At 47.8% G+C, this 22883-nt stretch overlaps 2 protein-coding genes across 3 annotated transcripts; one reads left to right on the top strand and one right to left on the bottom strand.

The window, feature by feature from the left end:
* The first annotated feature begins 245 nt into the window (after positions 1 to 245).
* Positions 246 to 4137, top strand: LOC121611938 (pyruvate dehydrogenase [acetyl-transferring]-phosphatase 1, mitochondrial-like). The gene is made up of 6 exons (XM_041944675.1): positions 246 to 355; positions 488 to 869; positions 944 to 1360; positions 1787 to 1887; positions 2877 to 3445; positions 3863 to 4137. Exons 2-6 carry the CDS (start codon positions 678 to 680, stop codon positions 4135 to 4137), a joined length of 1554 nt encoding a protein of 517 aa, XP_041800609.1. The 5' UTR covers positions 246 to 355; positions 488 to 677.
* A 1527-nt stretch (positions 4138 to 5664) lies between these two features.
* rbm39a (RNA binding motif protein 39a) lies at positions 5665 to 22765 on the bottom strand. 2 transcript variants are annotated; one of them, XM_041948997.1, is made up of 16 exons: positions 22618 to 22696; positions 21341 to 21403; positions 19476 to 19540; positions 17692 to 17741; positions 14511 to 14681; positions 13897 to 13950; positions 13705 to 13822; positions 13026 to 13178; positions 11816 to 11953; positions 11558 to 11623; positions 8555 to 8759; positions 8000 to 8086; positions 7745 to 7862; positions 7190 to 7295; positions 6409 to 6487; positions 5665 to 6324 (listed from the first exon to the last, which is right to left on the bottom strand). In XM_041948997.1, the coding sequence occupies exons 3-16, from the start codon at positions 19479 to 19481 to the stop codon at positions 6221 to 6223; spliced, it is 1455 nt and encodes a 484-aa protein (XP_041804931.1). In that variant the 5' UTR covers positions 19482 to 19540; positions 21341 to 21403; positions 22618 to 22696; the 3' UTR covers positions 5665 to 6220. The 2 variants fall into 2 exon arrangements, with proteins under 2 accessions (XP_041804931.1, XP_041804923.1); XM_041948989.1 differs by lacking the exon at positions 19476 to 19540 and having other exon boundaries at positions 22618 to 22765.
* Positions 22766 to 22883: the final 118 nt, after the last annotated feature.

Raw genomic sequence — 22883 nt, forward strand, 5'->3', positions numbered from 1 at the left:
TCATCAGCAGCAGGTGGAGGTGAGTCGGTCTGTGACAACAGACAGGAAAGCTGAGTATGAATATTCTGCTGGTTCTCAAGGTTCTGTTCAGCTGGTTCTTCTTCAAATAATCTTGATTTCACTCAGTATCTGCAGCATGCTGCCCTCCAGACACCCACGAGTGTGTGTATCACAGACAGAATGAAACAGCTTGATCAGGATTACTGTTTCCTTTTGGAAGACGGTAGACCTGTTTGTTCCCTGTAGAACCGTCCAACTGACCCCAAGAAGTGGAACTTACCTGCAGAGCCATTAGTGCTGGCCTATTGTGACTGCTAGTGGCTGGGAGTGAGGCACACCTGAACAGTCCTGTCAGGTATGGGGGGGCAGGGGAATGACACATGGATTTGAGAACCACCACTAGAACAGTTAAAGTTAAACACTATGCTGTGGAACCAGAGATGTGTAGCTCAGCTCATCACTGATGATGCTTCTCTTGATTCCTCAGGTTTCATTCTGCTGGTTCTACGGCTGGTTCCCCACCTGGTCCTCCTGCTGGTCCTCCTGCTGGGTCCCCTGCTGGGTCCCCTGCTGGTCCTCCTGCTGGTCCTCCTGCTGGTTTTCCCTGTTGGTTCCCCCTCTGGATCGCCCACTGGGTCTTTTGCTGGTTGTCCTGCTGGTTCTCACACTGAGTGGCCATGCTGGGAAAAACAGGAACTTTCAGTATCCGTTGCAGGTTTGAGCTCCAACAGTGCCGCTCCCTCTCCTCCCCTCCACCTTCCCCTGAGATCTCCAGACTCCAGTACCCAGCAGGCAGCGGGGGCAGGAAGTACAGGACGGGGCAGGAGCCAGGACAGATGAGCTCTGCTCAGATCAACCGCATCTTAAAGGTGAGGCAATCCCTCATTCGAGGTGTCAGATCAACCAGCCAAACTCATCTGGTCTGTCTGTCTGCTTTCGCCAGGCCAACGAATACAGTCACACCTTCCCCAGAGGAGCCGCTTCCCATGGTGTCATGGGTTTCCATAGTAACATGCTGCCATCCAACCATCCCGGTGAGGACCGTCGGAGCAGCGCCACCTGCCTGCCGGGCTTAGGTGGCGTGCAGTTTGGCGTGTTTGATGGCCACGCGGGCTCAGCGTGCGCTCACGCAGTCAGCCAGAGGCTCTTCTACTACATCGCTGTAGCGACGCTGCCGCTGAGGACGCTGGCAGAGCTCGAACGGGCGGTGGAGGAGGAACGGGCTGTACCGCCGCTGCTGGAGTGGCACAAACACCCCCAAGACCACAGCTGCCCTGACGGAGGAGCAGTCTCCTTCAACAGCCTCCGAAACTACTGGCAGGAGAGGTTGGAGGACGAAGATGAAGAGGAGGAGGAGGAGGTAAACAGGCATCCAGACATGTCGGACAATCAAATCAATAAGCCAGTCTAGAGGTCTTCACTGGTCCAAAACTGTGGACCAAAAAATGGATCAATAGAAAACCTGCCTGAACCTGATGCAGGCATTATTCATATTTACAAAAGATAGCTGATCCAAAGGGACCCCCCCACACCTGGTTAGAGTTCAGATCAATTGGATCTGACTCAAGTCAGGTCAGGTATTAGTTACTCGAAACCACATGGACCTGTGAAGACCTCGTAAGGGGACAACAGTGCTCAGAAAATGTGACCATCTGACATCTGGTCCTCGGAGCAGGTGCTGACCTGTCCGGCTGCTTTTGGCTGATCTCTGGTAGCAGGTGAACGCAGCTTTAAAACTTTCACATGTCGTGATGTCATCATCTGTCTCCTCTCTGAATGGTTGCAGGGCAGCAGCAGGGTGACATCAGCACTGGTCAGTGCTTTCCGTCGCCTCGACTACGACCTTTCTGTGGAGGCCCAGGTCCACCTGTCCACGTCCTCGCCCAGGTCCTCATTCTGTAGTCACACTCCTTCTGCCGACTCCTTCAAACTCCTTTCTGACAGTTTCTATCAAAGTTAAAGCCACAGTTTCAGTCATTTAAAGATGAAAGACAGGTTTGGTCTGGTTTCTCTCTCTGAGCCGCCTGTCGGCAGGTCAGCTGATGGTCCCGTCAAAATAAAACATCCTGCTACTGCAGTTTGTCCTTCGCCTCTCTGACGTTTGTTTAAGAGAAAATAAAATACAGTGGGCTTATAATGAGCATCAGTGAAGTACAGGAAGTATTCCATGAGTCCAAAAACTAAAACCTTGCTGAGAAATGTAATAAAACTTTACTCTTCGACACTCCCAACACTGTGCGAACATCAGTAAAACAACAGCTTACAGGACAAGCGCAGAATAAAACACATCAGATATTCTGAAACAAACCTTTCTTAACAGGTCTGCTGTTATTAATTACTAACCGACTGCAGTTCTTCACACACGAGGACCTGAACTTGGACTTAGTTCACATCCTGACAACAGACCAAATTTATGTCGTGTTCACACAGGAAGCAACGGGAGTGGCAGCGACGACCAGAAGGCACGTCTGTCTTTTGACTTTTAGTGAAGGGCAGTTAATGTTCACCTTTTCATTAACCAGGCTTCAGTTAATGTGAGCAGAGATGATAGAACATTTTCAAAAGGTTCTCACTGAATGTATCAATGCTGATGTTCTTGTTCGGAGGATCTTCATCCTGACACTCATATGTAGGTTTATTTTGTGTGTGTTGTCATGACAACTAACCTACATGTGACGACAGCAGGAATCCATCCACCTCGACTCGGCAAAGAAACACAAAGAGAAAATTTGTTCCTGAACAAAGTGACTTTGAAAGATCTCCACTTGATTTGATTTTAACTTGATCTGCTCGATCCTGTCGCTGGATCCACTAGTGTTTCATTGGTTGGTTTCAGCTGTCATCACTAGGTAAACCTCCTCTCTCTCCATTCACAGAAGGGTGTCTCTCCCTGGGGAGGCATTCTCTCTGTCCTCTCCCCTCCGGGTGGCGCTGTCCGGCTGCACGGCCTGTGTCACCTACATCTCCAACGGCGTCCTTCATGTGGCTAACCTGGGTGACAGTCGGGCCGTCCTGGGTGTCCAGGAGCCGGACGGGCACTGGTCAGCCGTCAGTCTCACCAATGACCACAACGCACAGAACCCAGATGAGTTGCAAAGGATTCTGGGGGAACACCCGCCATTGGAGCGGAGAACTGTGGTCCGCCATGACCGCCTGCTGGGTCAGCTGCTGCCCTTTAGGGCATTTGGCGATGTCCGTTTCAAATGGAGCGCAGAGATGCTGAGTCGAGTCTACGAAACACGGCCAGACATCCTGTCTGCAGTCAACGAGGTGGTCCGGGCGCTGCCGCCACACTATCTGACCCCGCCCTACCTGAGCGCTCTGCCAGAGGTCACCCTACACCACATCAGACCTGCTGACAAGTTCCTCGTCCTGGCCACTGACGGACTCTGGGAGCTGATGCACCGACAGACGGTTGTTCAGCTGGTGGGGGAACAACTGACAGGTTAGAGAACTAAGATCCTCGCTTAGTATCCAGTAAACTAAACATCTGAGCTGAACCTAAACTGGAGTGCACACACAGAAACTATAATATTCAAATCAGAGGTTAGCAAGAACAAATAGATTTGAAATGTGGTTGTTTATTTAAAGGCAGCTTGGTCTTTATTCCAGTGGACAGGGAGCAATAGGAAACATTTTTCCAGCTTGTATTCTGGTTTGTGGAGTAATGAGGAGGTCTGAAAGCTGAGACTTTAGACCACATGAAGCAACATCGTGTCATCAGGTCTGGTATCACAGGTGTCACAGGTGTCACAGAGCAGGATCAGGAGTTATTTGGTCAAATGTTTCCTGTCATCAGTCGATGAGGTTTCAGAGAGAGAGAACAAACAGAACAGTAACAGAAGCGGTTTGCTGTGTTCAGGCCTTCAGCAGCAGAGACCCATAACTCCTGGCGTGGGCGTGACATTGGGCAGCCTGCAGCGCCTCCTGCTGGAGAGGAGGGGGCGGGTTCTGTCAGTGCTGGAGGACCAGAACGCCGCAACCCACCTGCTTCGCCACGCTCTCGGGGATGACGGCTACGGAGCGGTGGCACCAAACCGTCTGGCCAAGATGCTGAGCCTGCCGGCAGAGCTGGCCAGGAGGTACCGCGATGACATCACCATCACCGTCATCCACCTGAACGAGCCTGACCTGTAATCGGAACACCTGCAGGAGTTTACCTGTTCAGGTGACACATTCATGACTTCTGTTTTTAATGTAAACTTTGTCACATGATCACGCCTCCTCTCCTGTTTCTCTTTGTCATTTGACTTTAAATAAAAATAAACTTTTATTTCAGATGCTGTCATCTTTTTTTGCTCCAAATATTTATTTTCATCAAGTTTTCAAATGTTCCGGGTGGGGGGCCGTCTGCCTCCAGAGAGGGGTGCACGGCAGTGACAGTAACAATGGCTACAGCTAGCTATAACCACAGCTAGCTATGGCTATAACAGCCATTTGACGGGTATAGATTTGTGGTTTCGATATTTAGTTCAGTTCTTTGGACTACAGTGGTTTGTTGGTATTTTCATGAAGTGTTCATACCGACAGGTTCGTTGGTTGTTTTGTTGTTGTTTCCTCTGACTGGCCGTTCTACAGTAACTGTTCCCCTGCGTTCAGTTTGTTCGCTCACTTTTAGTTTGTTCCGTTCTCTTCAGCTTAAGTTAAGGTAGCAGAACTCTTTCATGGGTCCAGAACCTCATTGTTTATTTTGTACGTTGTTCATTTTTGAAAAATAAAGCCCAGTTTTTGAAGGTCCAGGCCTGCTGCTCAGTCCCTCACAGGAACCAAGCTGAATTAAAGAAGGACAATGTTTAACAGCACTGACAAAGAGGCACAGACACTGAAGCACAGACCTCAGTGCAGGCTGGTCTTCCTCACTGTGTCTCTGCTGCTCATACTCATGGCTAAAGCTAGTTAGATGGTTCAATTAAATCAATTATCTCAATGTAACAAAATCCCATTTCATTATATTGTATATTTACGATATTTCATTATATTTACATCTTCATCCCTCTGAGGACGACAGACATCCTCAGAGGGATGAAGACATGCAGCCTGTTGTCCTCGGCGTCCCTCTGAAGAAGTGGAGCTGTGGAGGACGGTGTCCTCACCTGCTGTCACATGACCCTGTGTGAGCCAAACACTGTTCCTGTTGTATGATTTCAAGGCCACGATTTGCTGAATGATTCTGATTTCTGATCTTTTTATTAAAGGATTTTATGAATGGTTCATGATACGAGCACGTGTGACATAGACTACGTCTCCTTGATGTGAACCATTTTTTATTGTCATAATAATAACAAAGACGCTTTGTGAACATTTAAATCTTCCTTTGTGGTTTCCGTATTGTTTGAAACTGAAGCTTTGGGTCCGGCTCATTAATAAAAATGGACACCAGGTCCAGACTGTTCCAACCTTATCTTATTGTCAAGCATTTTAAAACTTTCTGCTGTAACAAATTAGTTGAAAAGTTGATCTGGACGTTAATACGAACATGAAACATGAAATTAAATTTGTCTGATTGCTACTTCAGCGGCTAGTGCTGAGATCTGAACACCTGCCCACATGTATCTTGTTATTCAGAGTAATCCCACTCCATCCAGCCAATCAGAGCCCAGTATTCTAAGTGAACACGCTACCTGACACTTCCTGTCTGCAGAAGAAGACACAGCAGCGCTCAGCGACTTCAAAATAAAATTTAATCAAGGATTTTACAAAATCAAAATTCTTGATTAGAAAACATTTAATACCAAATGGCTTCAAAACAACAATCAGCTGACAGCACCTTCATCAGCCAGCCTCCTCACAGCTCACAGAGCTCAATCATGGGACGATCCTCTAAACAGGTGGAACTGGGTGGAGGCCACGCCCAGAAACGCTAATGAGAATTAACAAAACCAAACAGGAAGTAAAACAATCAGCGTCCCTATGTCTTCTCCTAGGATGGCCAAGGCATGACCTGCCCTACTCTGCCTCTGACATCCTTTCCAAAACACTCACCAATCATCACGCCCCACGCCAAAACCAATCTAACACATGAAACGATGGCAAGTACTAGCCAATCAGAGGAAGAGTAGGGCGGGTCATACCTTGGCCATCCTAGGAAGGCATGAGCATCCTCAAACCTGATAAACAGAAATGAAACTGACTCTTCTGTGTCAACCAATAGGTGAGGAGGATATAAAACAGGGGTGGGCTGTCTAAGGTCCAGTGTCCAATCAGAGGGCAGTGTTGTGAGTCATCGTCGCGGGGGCGGGGCCAGCAGTTGTGTGGCAGTGGCGGACTCTGGGAAGAGGTTGTGGTAGGTGGGCAGAGGGACGTACGCCGCCGTGATCATCTTACCTGAAACAACAGGAGAGACATCAGAGCTGCTCTCTGATTGGTCCACAGCACAGAGTACAAGTATCATGTGACAGGAAGTCTTACCCGCAAAGTATCTTCCGTGCAGAGTGTTGACGGCGGCCATGGCAGCAGGGATGGACGGACACTTGACGTAGACATTTCCCTGAAACAAGCGAGGTCAGGGGTCAACGTGAAATGTAGATGGTATGTGACAGGGGCGGGAAACGTCTGGCCACCGGGCCGAACACAGGCCACGAGGCAATTCATGAACACAAAAACCTCAACAGCAATAATTTAATTTCAGCGATGAAGAAAACATAAAACAGTTGAGTAATAATTCACAGAGATGAAGGAAAAACTCAGTGACAGTGAGTGTCTGTGATCTGATCTTCATGGTGGACATGAAGCTCTCAGAGCTGAAGCTGGAGCTCCAGCAGCTGAAGAGGAAACACTGAGCGTGTTCCGACTCTGCAGGAACCTGAAGCTGCTCTGACACCTGAAAACTCCTGCAGGTGTTTGCTGAGAGGCTTCAGCTTGTTTCAGTTTCAGTTTGTTGAGTTAAAGTGAAGAGACACACTGAAGCAGCAGGATCATCACATAACGATCAGGTGACATCGAAAATCATTTTAAATGATTAGTATTGGTTGAACCAGATTGATTGACATGTTCAAGATAATCTGACGACTTCAAAAGACAAACTATTTCTGTATTAAACAGATTTTAGCCACATTCTGTCTCACTGATGCATCGATACAGGACGGACCGGACCTCGACGTCCTCGCGTCTCCTGGTTTACCTGCCGGGTGGAGCTGAGACACCTGCAGCTGGACAGGTGTCTGGTTCACAGGTGGGAGCTGGTGCGTACCTCAGCGGAGTTCTTGTCCACGTAGATGTGAAGGACTCCTCCGTGCTTGTTACATTCCTCGATGACATCATGCTGGATATCCACCTCCCAACCACGAGGCTCCTCACTGAACAGGTAAGAAGACCAGGTGAAACAAACTGACGCAGAACAGCGAACGCCACGTCTTCACCACAACAACAGGATGCAATGAATCGACCTCGGCAGCTTCTCAGTGTTTAACTGTTTCAGACTCTCTCTCTGCTGGACGAGTCACGATGGACAGAAAAGACGGCGTTCCATGCACGAGCTGACGTCCACTGACGCAGACATTAACAGACACTACAGATAGACAGGAAACAGACAGACAGGCAGGAAGACAGACAGATAGAGAGACAGAGAGAGACAGGAAGGAAGGCAGACAGACAGACATGAAGGCAGACAGAGTAAGAAAGAGACAGGCAGACAGACAGAGAGACAGGAAGAGAGAAAGACAGACAGAGAGAGAGACAGGCAGGCAGAGAGACAGACAGACAGGCAGAGAGACAGACAGACAGGCAGACTGACAGGTGTGTTTACCTGTTGGGGTTGAACATGTTGGACAGCTGGAAACAGTGTGTGGCGAGCGGCTGAGAGGGAAGATTCAGAGCTGCTGAGTTCATGTTCATGTTGAGATTCATGGCTGGATTCATGGCAGCTGAAACACACACACACACACACACACACACACACACACACACGAAAACTTTATTTAAACCCACCAGTTACATTACACATAATTACACATTAGCTTTATGATGCAAACAGACACGCTGACTCTGTGTGTGTGTGTACCTGACACAGCAGCCATGGCTCCAATAGCGATCGCTCCACTCATCTGCAGAGCCTGCTGAGCTGCAGGAGGGATCTGTAGACCTGTACCTGCTCACAGGTGAACCGCATGCAAACACACACACGCACGCACGCACGCACGCACGCACGCACGCACGCACGCACGCACGCACGCACGCACGCACGCACGCACGCACACACACACACACACACACACACACACACAGTTATTTACAGCTCTGGAAAAAATGAAGAGATCACTGCAAATGTTTCTGAAATCAGCATCTCTACATGAATGATAGACATTCATGGCAGGCAATCGAGTTCTGTCTTCAGTGCAATTACTTTTTCACAGAGGGCAGGTAGGTTTGATAAATGAAGTCATCATTTAAAAACTGCATTTTCTTTGTCTGATATTAAAATTTGTTTCATGATTTGAAACATTAAGTGTGATGAATATGCAAAAAAATAAGAAACCAGGACGGGGGCAGACACTGTATATGTCAACAGGTGGATGTCAGCAGGTGGATGTCACAGCAGGACAAAGCGCCCTCTCACCCTCAGCCAGCCGAGCCATCAGCTGCAGTCGTCCGGTGGTTCCGAGGTCGATGCCGGTGCGTTCGAGCTCATCGCTGTCGAGGAAAGACGAAGCCGTGGAAGCGTCTGTCCGCTCGGTCACATGACCCACCTTCATGGGTCGACCTGCCAGCTCAAAGCCGTTCAGTTGCTCCAGAGCTTTCTTAGCACACTCTGCATCTGCAAACTGACAGACAGACAGGTCAGAGAGTCAGACAGATCAGACAGACAGGTCAGAGAGTCAGAGAGACAGACAGACAGGTCAGAGAGACAGACAGGTCAGAGAGACAGACAGGTCAGACAGACAGGTCAGAGAGACAGACAGGTCAGAGAGTCAGAGAGACAGACAGACAGGTCAGAGAGACAGAGAGGTCAGAGAGACAGACAGGTCAGACAGACAGGTCAGAGAGTCAGAGAGACAGAGACAGGTCAGAGAGTCAGAGAGACAGACAGGTCAGAGAGACAGACAGACAGGTCAGACAGAAAGACAGACAGACAGGTCAGAGAGTCAGAGAGACAGGCAGACAGGTCAGAGAGACAGACAGACAGGTCAGACAGACAGGTCAGACAGAAAGACCGACAGACAGGTCAGAGAGTCAGAGAGACAGACAGGTCAGAGAGACAGGCAGACAGGTCAGAGAGACAGACAGACAGGTCAGACAGACAGGTCAGACAGAAAGACAGACAGACAGGTCAGAGAGTCAGAGAGACAGACAGGTCAGACACAGACAGTCAGACAGGTCAGAGAGTCAGACAGGTCAGAGAGTCAGAGAGTCAGAGAGACAGACAGACAGGTCAGAGAGACAGACAGGTCAGACAGAAAGACAGACAGGTCAGACAGAAAGACAGACAGGTCAGAGAGTCAGAGAGACAGACAGGTCAGACACAGACAGTCAGACAGGTCAGAGAGTCAGAGAGACAGACAGGTCAGAAAGTCAGAGAGACAGACAGATCAGACAGACAGGTCAGAGAGTCAGAAAGACAGACAGACAGGTCAGAGAGTCAGAGAGACAGACAGGTCAGACAGACAGGTCAGAGAGACAGACAGGTCAGAGAGACAGACAGACAGGTCAGAGAGACAGCGAGAAAGACAGACAGGTCAGAGAGACAGACAGGTCAGACAGACAGGTCAGAGAGTCAGAGAGACAGAGACAGGTCAGAGAGACAGACAGACAGGTCAAAGAGTGAGTCAGACAGACAGGTCAGATAGGTGAGACATACAGACAGACAGGTCAGAGAGTCAGAGAGACAGACAGGTCAGAGAGTCAGACAGACAGGTGAGACATAAAGACAGGTCAGACAGAAAGACAGACAGACAGGTCAGTCAGAGAGACAGACAGGTCAGAGAGTCAGAGAGACAGACAGGTCAGAGAGTCAGAGAGACAGAGACACAGACAGGTCAGAGAGACAGACAGGTCAGACAGACAGGTCAGAGAGACAGACAGGTCAGAGAGTCAGAGAGACAGGTCAGAGAGACAGAGAGACAGACAGGTCAGAGAGACAGACAGGTCAGACAGACAGGTCAGAGAGTCAGAGAGACAGAGACAGGTCAGAGAGTCAGAGAGACAGACAGGTCAGAGAGACAGACAGACAGGTCAGAGAGACAGGTCAGACAGAAAGACAGACAGACAGGTCAGAGAGTCAGAGAGACAGGCAGACAGGTCAGAGAGACAGACAGACAGGTCAGACAGACAGGTCAGACAGAAAGACAGACAGACAGGTCAGAGAGTCAGAGAGACAGACAGGTCAGACACAGACAGTCAGACAGGTCAGAGAGTCAGACAGGTCAGAGAGTCAGAGAGACAGACAGGTCAGAGAGTCAGAGAGACAGACAGGTCAGAGAGACAGACAGGTCAGACAGAAAGACAGACAGGTCAGACAGAAAGACAGACAGACGGGTCAGAGAGTCAGAGAGACAGACAGGTCAGACACAGACAGTCAGACAGGTCAGAGAGTCAGAGAGACAGACAGGTCAGAGAGTCAGAGAGACAGACAGATCAGAAAGACAGGTCAGAGAGTCAGAAAGACAGACAGACAGGTCAGAGAGACAGACAGGTCAGAGAGTCAGAGAGACAAACAGGTCAGACAGACAGGTCAGAGAGACAGACAGGTCAGAGAGTCAGAGAGACAGACAGACAGGTCAGAGAGACAGACAGGTCAGAGAGTCAGACAGGTCAGACAGACAGGTCAGAGAGACAGACAGACAGGTCAGAGAGACAGAGAGACAGACAGGTCAGAGAGACAGACAGGTCAGAGAGTCAGAGAGACAGACAGGTCAGACAGACAGACAGACAGACAGGTCAGAGAGACAGACAGGTCAGACAGAAAGACAGACAGACAGGTCAGAGAGACAGACAGGTCAGAGAGTCAGACAGACAGGTGAGACATAAAGACAGGTCAGACAGAAAGACAGACAGACAGGTCAGTCAGACAGGTCAGGCACAGACAGGTCAGAGAGTCAGAGAGACAGACAGTCAGACAGACAGAGAGACAGGTCAGTCAGTCAGACAGACAGACAGTCAGACAGACAGGTCAGAGAGTCAGACAGACAGGTCAGACAGTCAGTCACACAGACAGACGGACAGGTGACACAGACAGACAGTCAGTCAGACAGACAGACAGTCAGACAGACAGACAGCCAGACAGGTCAGACAGACAGACAGACAGACAGACAGGTGACACAGACAGACAGGTCAGTCAGACAGACAGACAGGTGTGTCGCAGCCTCTCAGGTGAAGTGTCAGTAACAGTAAAGACAGCAGCAGCAGTGGAAACAAAGCAGAACGTTTTCTGTCTAATATTTAAATGAACCAGCGAGTCGTCCAGAATCTGTTCTGAATACGTCGTGCTGCCCTCTGACAAACTGAAACCGTCGGTTTTCTGACATTATTGTGATATTTTAAAGACTGAAACACGAGAACGCAGTAAAAATTAGAAGATGACTTCTTCAATGAATCCTGACACCGATGAAGACGAAGAACTCACGGTGATGAAGCCGTAGCCTTTAGAGCGTCCCGTCTCACTGTCCATCATCAGCTGGATGCTCTCAATCTGTGAGACCACACACACAACCAGTGTCACACACACCGCTTCATTCCTCCACACATATTAACATGTACAGCGGTACAAACATCCTGGACTAGTTATTAATAACTTCAGCTACTTTACAGATTCATATGGTGAAAGCCACTTAAATCAACAGATCAATGATGTGTCATAAATAAAGATCAAAGTGCGTCTGACCCGTCCAAACGGCTCAAAGATTCCTCTCAGCATCTCCTCTGTGATGTTGAAGTGCAGAGAGCCGACGTACAACCTCATCGGTCCTGATGTCCCCTTCTGCAGGTTGTTAGCTGCTGCTGCTGCTCGGTTCTTCTCTGCCTGCACACAGACGGACAGAGAGACAGAGACAGAGAGAGAGAGACAGAGACAGACAGAGAGACAGAGAGACAGAGACAGACAGAGAGAGAGAGAGACAGAGAGACAGAGACAGACGGACAGAGAGACAGGGACAGAGAGAGAGAGAGACAGAGACAGACAGAGAGACAGAGACAGACAGACAGAGACAGAGAGAGAGAGAGACAGAGAGAGAGAGACAGAGACAGAGACAGAGAGACAGACGGACAGAGAGACAGAGACAGATGGACATAGAGACAGAGACAGACAGACAGAGAGACAGAGACAGAGACAGAGAGACAGAGACAGACGGACAGAGAGAGACAGAGAGACAGACACAGAGAGAGAGAGACAGAAACAGAGAGCCAGACACAGAGAGAGAGAGACAGAGAGAGAGATAGAGAGACAGAGAGAGAGAGACAGAGACAGAGAGAGAGAGACAGACAGACAGAGACAGAGAGAGACAGACAGACAGACAGAGAGAGAGAGAGAGACAGAGACAGAGAGCGAGAGAGACACACGGACACACACACACAAAACAAATCAGCATTCAGGTACTTCTGTGTGTTTATGAGTGTGTGTATGTGTACCTGTTCCTGTGTGTGTGTACGTACCCGTGTGTGTACCTGATCCTGTATGTGTGTACCTGTGTCTGTGTGTGTGTACCTGTTTCTGTGTGTGTGTACCTGTTCCTGTGTGTGTGTACGTACCCGTGTGTGTACCTGATCCTGTATGTGTGTACCTGTGTCTGTGTACCTGTTCCTGTGGGTGTGTGTGTGTACCTGTTCCTGTATGTGTCTACCTGTGTGTGTGTACCTGTGTCTGTGTACCTGTTCCTGTATGTGTCTACCTGTGTGTGTGTACCTGTTTCTGTGTGTGTGTACCTGTTCCTGTGTGTGTGTACGTACCCGTGTGTGTACCTGATCCTGTATGTGTGTACCTGTGTCTGTGTGCGTGTACCTGTTCCTGTGTGTGTGTACCTGTGTGTGTGTACCTGTGTCTGTGTGAGTGTACCTGTGTGTACTGTGTGTATATGTGTGTACATCTGTGTGTGTACCTGTGAGGCCTGGACGATGATGGGAACTCCCAGCAGCCTTTGCCCTGTCAGCCCGATGGCCAGAGGGACTGAGTTTGCCTCCACAAACTCGATGTAGGCGATGCCCTTTGACCTGCGGGAGTTCCTGTCAGAGATCATCCTCACGTCGCGGACCTGCAGAGGACCACACGTTCTGTCGCTGTGAGGTCACGCCTCGTCACCACAGAACTGATCTCAGCTGACTCAGTGTGGGTAACGAACCAATCGGCTCACTCCGCTCTACGTGGACTGACGCTTTCTAACGTTCTCAGTTTATCAGTTAGTTGTTTGGCCAATAAAATGTCCAAAGACATTCAGTTTACTGTCACAGGAGCGAAGAACAGGAAACAGTCACAACGATCAATCGTTGCAGCTTTAAACTCTTTAGATGACAGATACATGATTGAAGTGGTATTTGAGGGAAACATAACAAAGATCCAGCTTCTCTGTGAGGACTTCCTGCTTCGGCCTCATGAGACAGTTCATGATCATTTTGGTCTGTTGGTCTGTGATGTCATGGCACTCATATTTTATAGACTGAAGATGAGCGGACACTAACCGGCAGCAGCGTCAGGTGACACACGAGTCACACCAAACTGTTTGGTATCAGGGTGGACCAGGACCGACGCCTGTGGTCCGCAGACCCTGGATCAGTGTTTACCTTCCCCACAGCAGAGAAGAACTCCTCCAGGTCTCGAGGTCGAATCCTGGCTGCCAGCTGCATACAGAACACGGTCCGAGCATCACGCTCCTCTGGAGTCAGGTTATCTATCGGCTGTCTGCGGACGGACAGACGAGTGTCAGCCTTCAGCTCTCCGTGTCGTCAGAAACATTCGGTCATAAACTCTCTCACCTGACGGGACTCTTCTCCTTCCTGATTGGACTCTTACTTTTTGACCGCCGACGGCTGAAACACAAACAGGACGCCAGTCAGAAGTTTCTGCTGCAGGCAATATTTAGCTTAGCTCCCAGTGAACACAAACTCAACACCCCCATGTTCACTTGTTATCTTGATGTTCACGTTCAGGTGTTCATGTTTATGATCAGGAAACTTTTCACAATTATCAGATCCAAGAGAGCATCTTTGGAACAAAACTGGCTACGGAGGCTAACTGGCTCACTGCTAGCTCTGCTAGCTCACTGCTAGCTCTGCTAGCTCACTGCTCACTTCTGATTTCTGATTTGTTGGTCTGGAAATGGATTTATCAACAGTGACCCCCGTGATGAAAAGCTGGACTGATGTTTCTCAGATTTAGTGGATCTCATACAGACATGCGAAGGTTTAATGATGATCAGATGTTTCAGAGGTGCTTCAGTGCTTTAGCTGAATGTCAGATTATAAAACTTGTCGCCTTTTTGATCAAATGCAGGTGAAGCTCAGAACACACAGCAGATGTCAAACTACACAATGAGACATCACTTCCTGTGTAAACAGGAAGTCCACAGACACTGGGCAGAGCGACTCACTGCTTGTGGTGGTCTCTGTAGCGGCCCCCCCTCTCTCTGCTGCTGCGACGCTCTCTGCTGCGACTTCGTCGTTTGTCCCTGCTGCGGCTGCCTTTACGCTCCCGACTCCGGCTCTTCTTCCTGTCTCGACTCCTGCTGCGCTTCCTGTCGCGGCTGCGGCTGCGCTTCTTCCTGCGGACACACGGCGGCCAATCAGAACGCGCCCCGAAACCGCGGCCCGCCTCCGCTCAAACTGCGGAGACGTGTACTCACAGGCCTCCTCGTGCTGCACGATGGTTACTTAGTAACCGCTGTTCAGGACATCACACACTCAGCAGCTGGGATGTGATCTGACATGATCGGAGCTCAGATCGATAATTAGTCGACCAAACCGACCAAATCCATGAGAAGAGTCCAGAGTGGACCGTGAGTCTGTTACTGTTAATTTATAATATTCTTAAAATTAAAAAAGTAAATAATTAAACTGATATACATACTAATGTCTTGAACTAACGACTACTAGTCGACAAGGAAAATCTTTAGTGGGGGGCAGCTTTGGTAGATTCTGAAACAGACAGCGACGCCGTCTTTCCATCACATTTCTGAAGCTGTGAGTTCGCTGCTTCTGTCTCAGAAATCTCATCAATTCACCTGAAACATCGTCTGTCTGCTCCACCTTCATCAGACCGGTGGTGGGGGAGGAGGAGGAGTTCACTGCGTCTCATCACTATCACCTGTATCACCATTTTATCACATGTCAACCATCATCAGTATCTTAACCATGAATGAGAGAGAGCTCACGCTGACATAGACTTTAGAGCTTCACCGTTCAGGATCAAATGAAACGATCGTTAACGGGGAAAGAAGAGATGCAACATCAACAAAAACAGAAGATTCAGGAATCAAAAATCATTGAAATTAATTAAAATAATTGATCAATGGATTGCTTTAAATAACAACTCAATCTGTGATTGGCTGTGAGTAGCTGGTCTGAGGTCAGTGTGAAGTGGAACAGTGACGCCAGTTCCTTTCTTTTTTGCTGTAGACTGAAAACATTTGGGTTTGACATCGAAAGATGAATGTGAGACAAGAGGTCAACATTTCAGCTTTTATTTCCAGGTGTTAACATCTGGATCTGATGCACAACTTAGAAGAAAGTACCAAGAGTGAAAAAGCAGAACGAAACCATTTCAGAGTAATGTACACTGCTCAAAGAAATAAAGAGAACAATAAACAACACAACGTAACATCACACCTCTGTGACATCAGACTGTCCAAACTGAAGCAACACTGATGGACAATCAGTCTCACATGAGGTTCAGCAAATTGAATAGACAACAACAAATTATAGGCAATTAGCAAGACACCCCCAATTGAGGAGTGGTTCTGCAGGTGGTTCCTGTGCTTTCTGGCTGATGTTTTGGTCACTTTTGAATGCTGGCGGTGCTTTCACTCTGGTGGTAGCATGAGACGGAGTCTACAACCCCCACAAGTGGCTCAGGGTTCCTCCTGCTCTTCCTTGCTCAAGGCGGAGGTAGCGGTCCTGCTGCTGGGTTGTTGCCCTCCTACGGCCTCCTCCACGTGTCCTGATGTACTGGCCTGTCTCCTGGTAGCCCCTCCATGCTCTGGACACTGCGCTGACAGACACAACAAACCTTCTTGCCACAGCTTGACTGATGTGCCGTCCTGGATGAGCTGCACTACCTGAGCCACTTGTGGGGGTTGTAGACTCCGTCTCATGCTACCACTAGAGTGAAAACACCGCCAGCATTCAAAAGTGACCAAAACATCAGCCAGAAAGCACAGGAACCTCCTGCAGAACCACTCCTTTATTGGGGGTGGCTTGCTAATTGCCTATAATTTCTACCTGTTGTTGATTCCATTTGCTGAACATCATGTGAGACTGATTGTCAGTCAGTGTTTCTTCCTAAGTGGACAGTCTGATGTCACAGAGGTGTGATGTTACACTGTGCTGTTTATTGTTCTCTTTATTTTTTGGAGCAGCGTTCATTAGTAGGTAACAGTTATTGACGCATTGAACGGGACATATTACGGATAATGACTTTTTCCTAGCCTTTGTATGGATTTGAAATGTTGATTGGGTGCTGGAGATAAATTCCATCTGTACTCCTTGTTATTTGACCAGGATCTGAATTTTTCAAATTAACCAGCTGTTCACTATAGCACACATGCAATGAATTAGCTTAGCTTAACTTAATCAATTAGCTGTTCTTTCTGAAAGCAGGAACACTGACTATCGTACAGCAGACAGGGAAGGAAATGACTCATTTATCATTTGGAGAGTGAAAATAGGGGCGGACGATGTATCGAATCTTACAATATCACGATAAAAATATGGCTCGGTGCCATTTCATACTGTATATAATGTACGCTGCCTCCTTTATTTTGTTTCTCCTTGTTGTTTTACCTCTCCTCCTCTTTATAAGTAAAGTCTTATTTCATGACGTGCTCATCTCTTTAACGTTGCAGCAGTGAAGATCTTATTTTAATGACTTCATGAACTTTAATCTAAAAGATGGAACACGAAACAAAGCTTCATCATTTCTTATTTATCATTTAAATCTGCAAAGTCACTAGTACATAAAGTTATCAAAAAAAGAAGGGGAGTATAAAGTAGCAGAAATGGAAATACTCAAGTAAAGTACAAGTACCTCAAAATTGTACTTTAGTACAGAACTCGAGTAAATGTACTTAGTTACTTTCTCACACTGGTTATTCTGAATTTTGACGCAAAGATTTTAAGTTTTACTGGAAATTATCAGTTACAAATATTGATTATTGGTCTCCTTGATAACTAATCTCAGGACTCAGGACCTCATCAGGCCCAGACTCAGCAGGACCAGACTCATCAGGCCCAGACCCATCAGGCCCAGACCCATCAGGACCAGACTCATCAGGACCAGACCCATCAGGACCAGACCCATCAGGACCAGACCCATCAGGACCAGACTGATATAGGATTGCTGTTCATTTAATAATTCTGTTTTAAACTCAAAGAGCGATGACAAACATCACAGATCTGATAACCGGTTTTTAACATGTGCTGAGTTTAATCTAAACAAAAGGAAGATTATCCAATCAGATTCTTTCAGCTCATCTCCAAACATAACTAACCCCCACCCTGAGAAGACACCTGACACACCACAGACAGGGAGGGGGACACGCAGACAGGTGCAGTTACCTCTTGGAGCGTTCCTCCTGACCATTGGGGCTCAGGTTCTTGGTGTCCTCCTAAGGTCGACAGAGAACAGCATGAGGAGGCAGACGCAACATTCAGGGGGGTGGGGGGGGCAAGAGAGAATATAAACACAATTTAATGAGTCATTCAGACTTGTATGGGGGGGTGGGGTAGAGGTGGGTCAGGTCAGAGGTCAGTCTGGATCAGTCAGTCAGTCCCAGGGGGTCAGTGTGTGTGTGTGTGGGGGGGTCAGTGTGGATGGAGCTCCGGTAGCAGACACTCCACAGTCCAGCTCTTCTTCAGCCGGGTGGGTGCTGTGCTGGTTTTAGGTGCTGGGACGCCTCTGAAGGCCCTGAAGCAGACAGGAGTCTTAGTCACTCAACTCAGCCCAGAACCAGAACTAACGTCACACCCTGCACTACAGCTCAGAGACTGCTTCACCTGGCTCAGAGACCACAGCTGCCAGTTTGACATGTTTCAGATCAGTTTTACGCTCATTTCTCTTCCTCCAGGTGTTCCACTAAAACACGGTTAGGAACCGTTTTCCTATCATGGGTCCTTTCAATTTTTAGATCAGCCTTCAAGGCCAACAAAACTACTGAACACATCCATCACACGATCCTCTCACATGATGGCTGGAACTGCGTCTGTGTGGTGAGGCATCAGATGGTAGTGATGATCGTGGTTGGTGGTGGTGTTGATGCTGGTTCTCCAGGTTGGGGTCAGTCAGTCTTCTCTCAGCAGCAGCTTGTTGCTTTGCAGCTCAGTGGTTTCAGTTGCAGGTTGTCAGAAACATCAGCTGCTTCCACATTAAACAGTTTGAGTGTTTCCTCTTTAGCTTTTATTTCACTTCATCACTGCAGACCTCACAGGTTGTATCGGGCCCGGACCTTCCCCACCTGATATAACAGAAACATTAACTGATCTGCAGTCCAGTCTCCAGGCTTGTTTTTTAACAGATGTTAACATAAACCAATCAGCATTCTTGATTTCTCATCATCCTTCAGAGCAACATGATGTTCATGTTAGCAGCTGTCTGGTCACTTTGAGCCACTGATGAAAAGGTGTGTTTAAAGTCTGCAGTGAAAGCAGAGCAGTGTTCACATACAGCAGCAGTCAGTGGCTGGAACCAGTGATCTACATGATGAATCTATGGAGGGCAGTGTTAAGCCCTCCTGCACAGTCTGACTGGCTGATTGATTGTCATGTGAGCAGTGATTGGCAGGAGTGGAAGCTCCCTGGATGGAAAGAAATCTAAAACCTGATGACAAATGAAAAAATATCAGATTTTCATGCAGTGGACTGAAACATGTCAAACTCAGCTATGTGGTGCGTGTTCCCAGACCAGACCAAATCAGACCATTAATATAATATCAGGCCGCATCAGATGAGGTCAAATTAAACCAGGCCAGGCCAGACCAGACCAGGTCTCTGTTGAAGCCTGACTCTGACCGTGGCAGACCCTCGCTCCTCCTCAACTCGGTCATCTGATCATTCTGAATCCCAGCTAACAGTTGGGATGCCCAATGGCTCTTATGCTAAGCTAACAGCTAACTCTGACACTAGTAGCAGCCATGCAGTGAGGTGTTGCCTTCCCATGATCAGCTGCTCCGTGCTCTCCTGTCTGACTCTCGGACACTTCATCTCCCAGAATCCTCAGCTATTCCTGATCGGGGGAGGGGGGCTGGGCCAAAACCAGGTGATAAGTTTACAGTTATCAAGGGAACCACAGTCATGTTACCATGGGGACCACAGTACAGCAATGCATGATGGGGGCTTTTTACTACCTTCATGTTTGTGACAGATCACACTGGCATTCAGGGGAGTAGAGGTGAGAAATCGTTAGGCAAGTCTACAAAGAGAGATAGATGGGCATTTATTCATGACAGTCTGTGAAGGAACGGTATCATCATCATCATCATCATCACCATCATCATCATCACCATCATCATCATCATCAGCCCGACTCTACTGCTCAGAGACTCAACACTGCAGCTCAGAGGCAGGAAACAGCTGCAGTCTGCAAATACAAACCAGCTGGATGAGAGCAGAGCCCAGCGGGTCAGACTCCGATACTGAACCTCAGAACACAAACTGTCGTCTTCATCTCCAGACACAAACATGATCCACACAAGGATGTGAACGCAAATGAAAACACCTGTTCCAGCCGGCAAGAACACTGGCCGACATTCTCAACATGTGATCTTACTGAATCACGTCAGTCCTCAAGAGGGCAAGACAGAGTCAGAGTGTTTCCATGACTACAGGATATTTTCTATGGCAGTGCTGTTTAGATGAAGAGGAGGCAAAGTGTGACGAACATGCCTCTGCATACGCTTCTTCATAACTGAGATGTTCACTCTGAGCATCATCAAACTTGTGTTTTGAGCAGAAGTGAATGCAAACAGACGGACTCTGCCCTCTCTTGTTCTTACTCACTTTAGTGCCCCCTAGCTTTAGTGCCCCCTAGCTTTAGTGCCCAGAATGCAGCTTGTGCTCATGTTCTTGTGTGGCTCGAAACGTTCACATACTTACTGGCCATGTTTGTGCCTTTCATTGTGTTTCTTTATCACACATTTTAGATCATGCAGAATGCTTCAAGCATGTTGAATTTCCCTTAATAAACTGAAAAAAGTCTTGTGTTTTCTCAGTACAGACACTGACTTATTTTACTATGCCGACGTTGAAACTTAGGAGAGCTGATCTGCATCACGGCTCTTCTGACTGAGTCCGATGGGGCAGTCAGAAAGCAGTTCATCTTCATTTCTATGTGCGAGCTGAGACGCAGGCACTTCCTGTCATGGACTGTCCCGCCTCCTTCACTTCACAGAGTTCAGTCTAATGATGAGTCTTTGACCTTTGAACTCTGAAGTCTCTCCAATGTTTGTTTCGACTGTTTCATAACTGCAGGTGAAATAATAAAAGCAGCAGAGAAGGAGAGATGCTGATTGGCTGTGGTGAGTGAGAGGACAGTCCTGGAGGACATTTCCTGTCCCCACCAACCAGGCTGATTTTGGTCTGTCTTTTGAAAAATAAAAGCATTAAATCATCATGTCTGATTCATGTTTGATGCTTTTACTTTAAAAACAACTTTTACTAATTGACTAAACTAAAACAAACTAAACTGACTGACTAATTTCATCAAATATTGTGGAATCTGATGGAGAAATCCTGGACAAGACTTAAAGAACTGTAAATTCAAATGACCACAGATCTACACATTGATCTCATTTATCTAAACTGGATTTACTGGATTCTGCTCTCACAGCAGCTGTATTCTGATGTGTGTCCTTATTTACAACCATTTTATTATATTTAGGTGGTCAACACAAACACCTGAACACATTCAGGTGGATTAATGTCTTTCTGTTGGACGGCTGCAGTTTAACAAATGACGTGTTCATGGTCCACACTACATCTTACCTGTGCAGATGTGGTTTTGTGGAATCAGAAGATTCAGTCACTCACTCATTAAATAAGAGACCGTGAAACTCTGCAGTCCACAGAGTGGACCCGAGTGCACCCCATTCAGGTCTACATGTCTGTCCTGATCTGGTTTTATATGAATGTGGATCAGTTAACAGCGTCTGTGTGAGGAGCAGTAGAGTCTGGCTGAGAATCTGCTTAACAAAGAACAAAGACTGACTCTCACCTTCCTGTATGGCGCCTCCAGCATCGCCTCGATGTCCAGGTCATCTGCCATACTGCTGCTGGTCTACACACACGCACACACACACACAGAAGAGAGAGAGAAAAAAAACTAAACTAACTCATTTTCCAGAAAACATGACTGAACAGAGTTTGTTTCCTGTCACTCCTGTTGTGTGAATGTGTTCATTGATGGAGATAAACAGCAGGTGGAGCTAAGTCACCAGTCTGTACCATTAAACCACCACAGAAGAAGAGACACAACAAGGCCATATCATTAAAAACCTGTCAACAGTGGGAAACATGATGGAAATCAGACGTTATGTTAGTTTCATGTATGAATTTGTAGGAAGTTTCCAGTCTCCTCTTCACTCCACACAGATCTGGTGTTTGCAGCTGTTCACAGAAAGTGATCGGTTAACTTGGACTTGGTCGACTGGAGCTTACATACATGACATGAAGTATGTTACATAGCTAGTGCTGTGAACAGGTTGCAACAGACCACAAGGTTTAGGAATAGATTGTGGTTTGGGTTAAAAAAAAAAACAAAAAAAACTGTCATTACTGACTTAGAGTTTCATCCAAGACACAAACAGCAAACCTCCACTTCAAAGTATGAGGAAAGAAGTGAAGAGTTTCACAAATCCATGATCTGCCAGCCACAGGTAGCCTGCAGAGGGATCTGACGGGATGTGCAGACTTCTGGCACTGATACCTGATCCCGTCCACAGTCAGACCAGGACCAATTCATCTCGAAGCACTGACTTTTCCGTCATTCTTTAACGTTTGTTACAGTAGCGGAAACACAAATCTGCCGTGTGTGGCATCTTTGGTAAACTAATTAAGTAGAGTTGACGTCTGTGGTCTCGCTCCTCAACCCTCAGCAGCCCAGAGGATGAAGGACATTGAAACCAGTTTAATTCATGAAACAGTTCCAAAGTTCCCAGCAGTCTGGAGTGTTGAAAGCTGACGGTTAACGCAGCACCAGGCTGCAGCTCGAAGGTTACATTAGCGGTTAGCCACTTAGCTAAACACACCGCTCAGCGTCCCGCTAACAAGCACCGGGCAGTCATCGTTAAGCTCCCGTTAACGTGTGCCCGGTGTGTCGTCCTGGTGCTGTGACGTCAGCCCGTTTGATCTCAGGTGAAGTGCGCCTGAGATTTCCACGGCCACCTGCTAACGTTAGCTCAGAGCGGCTAATGTTATCCGGAGCCCAGTAGGTGTTTCACCCGCTGAACACCGAGTCAGTGGTTGTTACCGAGGGTCAGGGTGGAGGTTTACCTGAATATACAGCGGCTCGGGGGTAATAACCAGCAGACTGTCGCTCTGTCCGGTTAACGGTCGCTTTTCGGTCGTTGCCCTTAAGACGCGGCTCCGTGCTTTCAATGGCGCATGCAGGGAGTTCAGCTGTTATCGCGATAACGAACTACCGCGAGATCAAAACACGGTAGTAACGAGGCTCGTCGGTCAATCTGGAAAAACAGGCGGCAGCAACAGAGGACGAAGACTAGCTGACTTCACCCACTTCCAAGGCGCACGGACAAGAT

Source organism: Chelmon rostratus, chromosome 2 (assembly GCF_017976325.1).
Source record: "Chelmon rostratus isolate fCheRos1 chromosome 2, fCheRos1.pri, whole genome shotgun sequence".
NCBI lineage: Eukaryota > Metazoa > Chordata > Actinopteri > Chaetodontiformes > Chaetodontidae > Chelmon > Chelmon rostratus.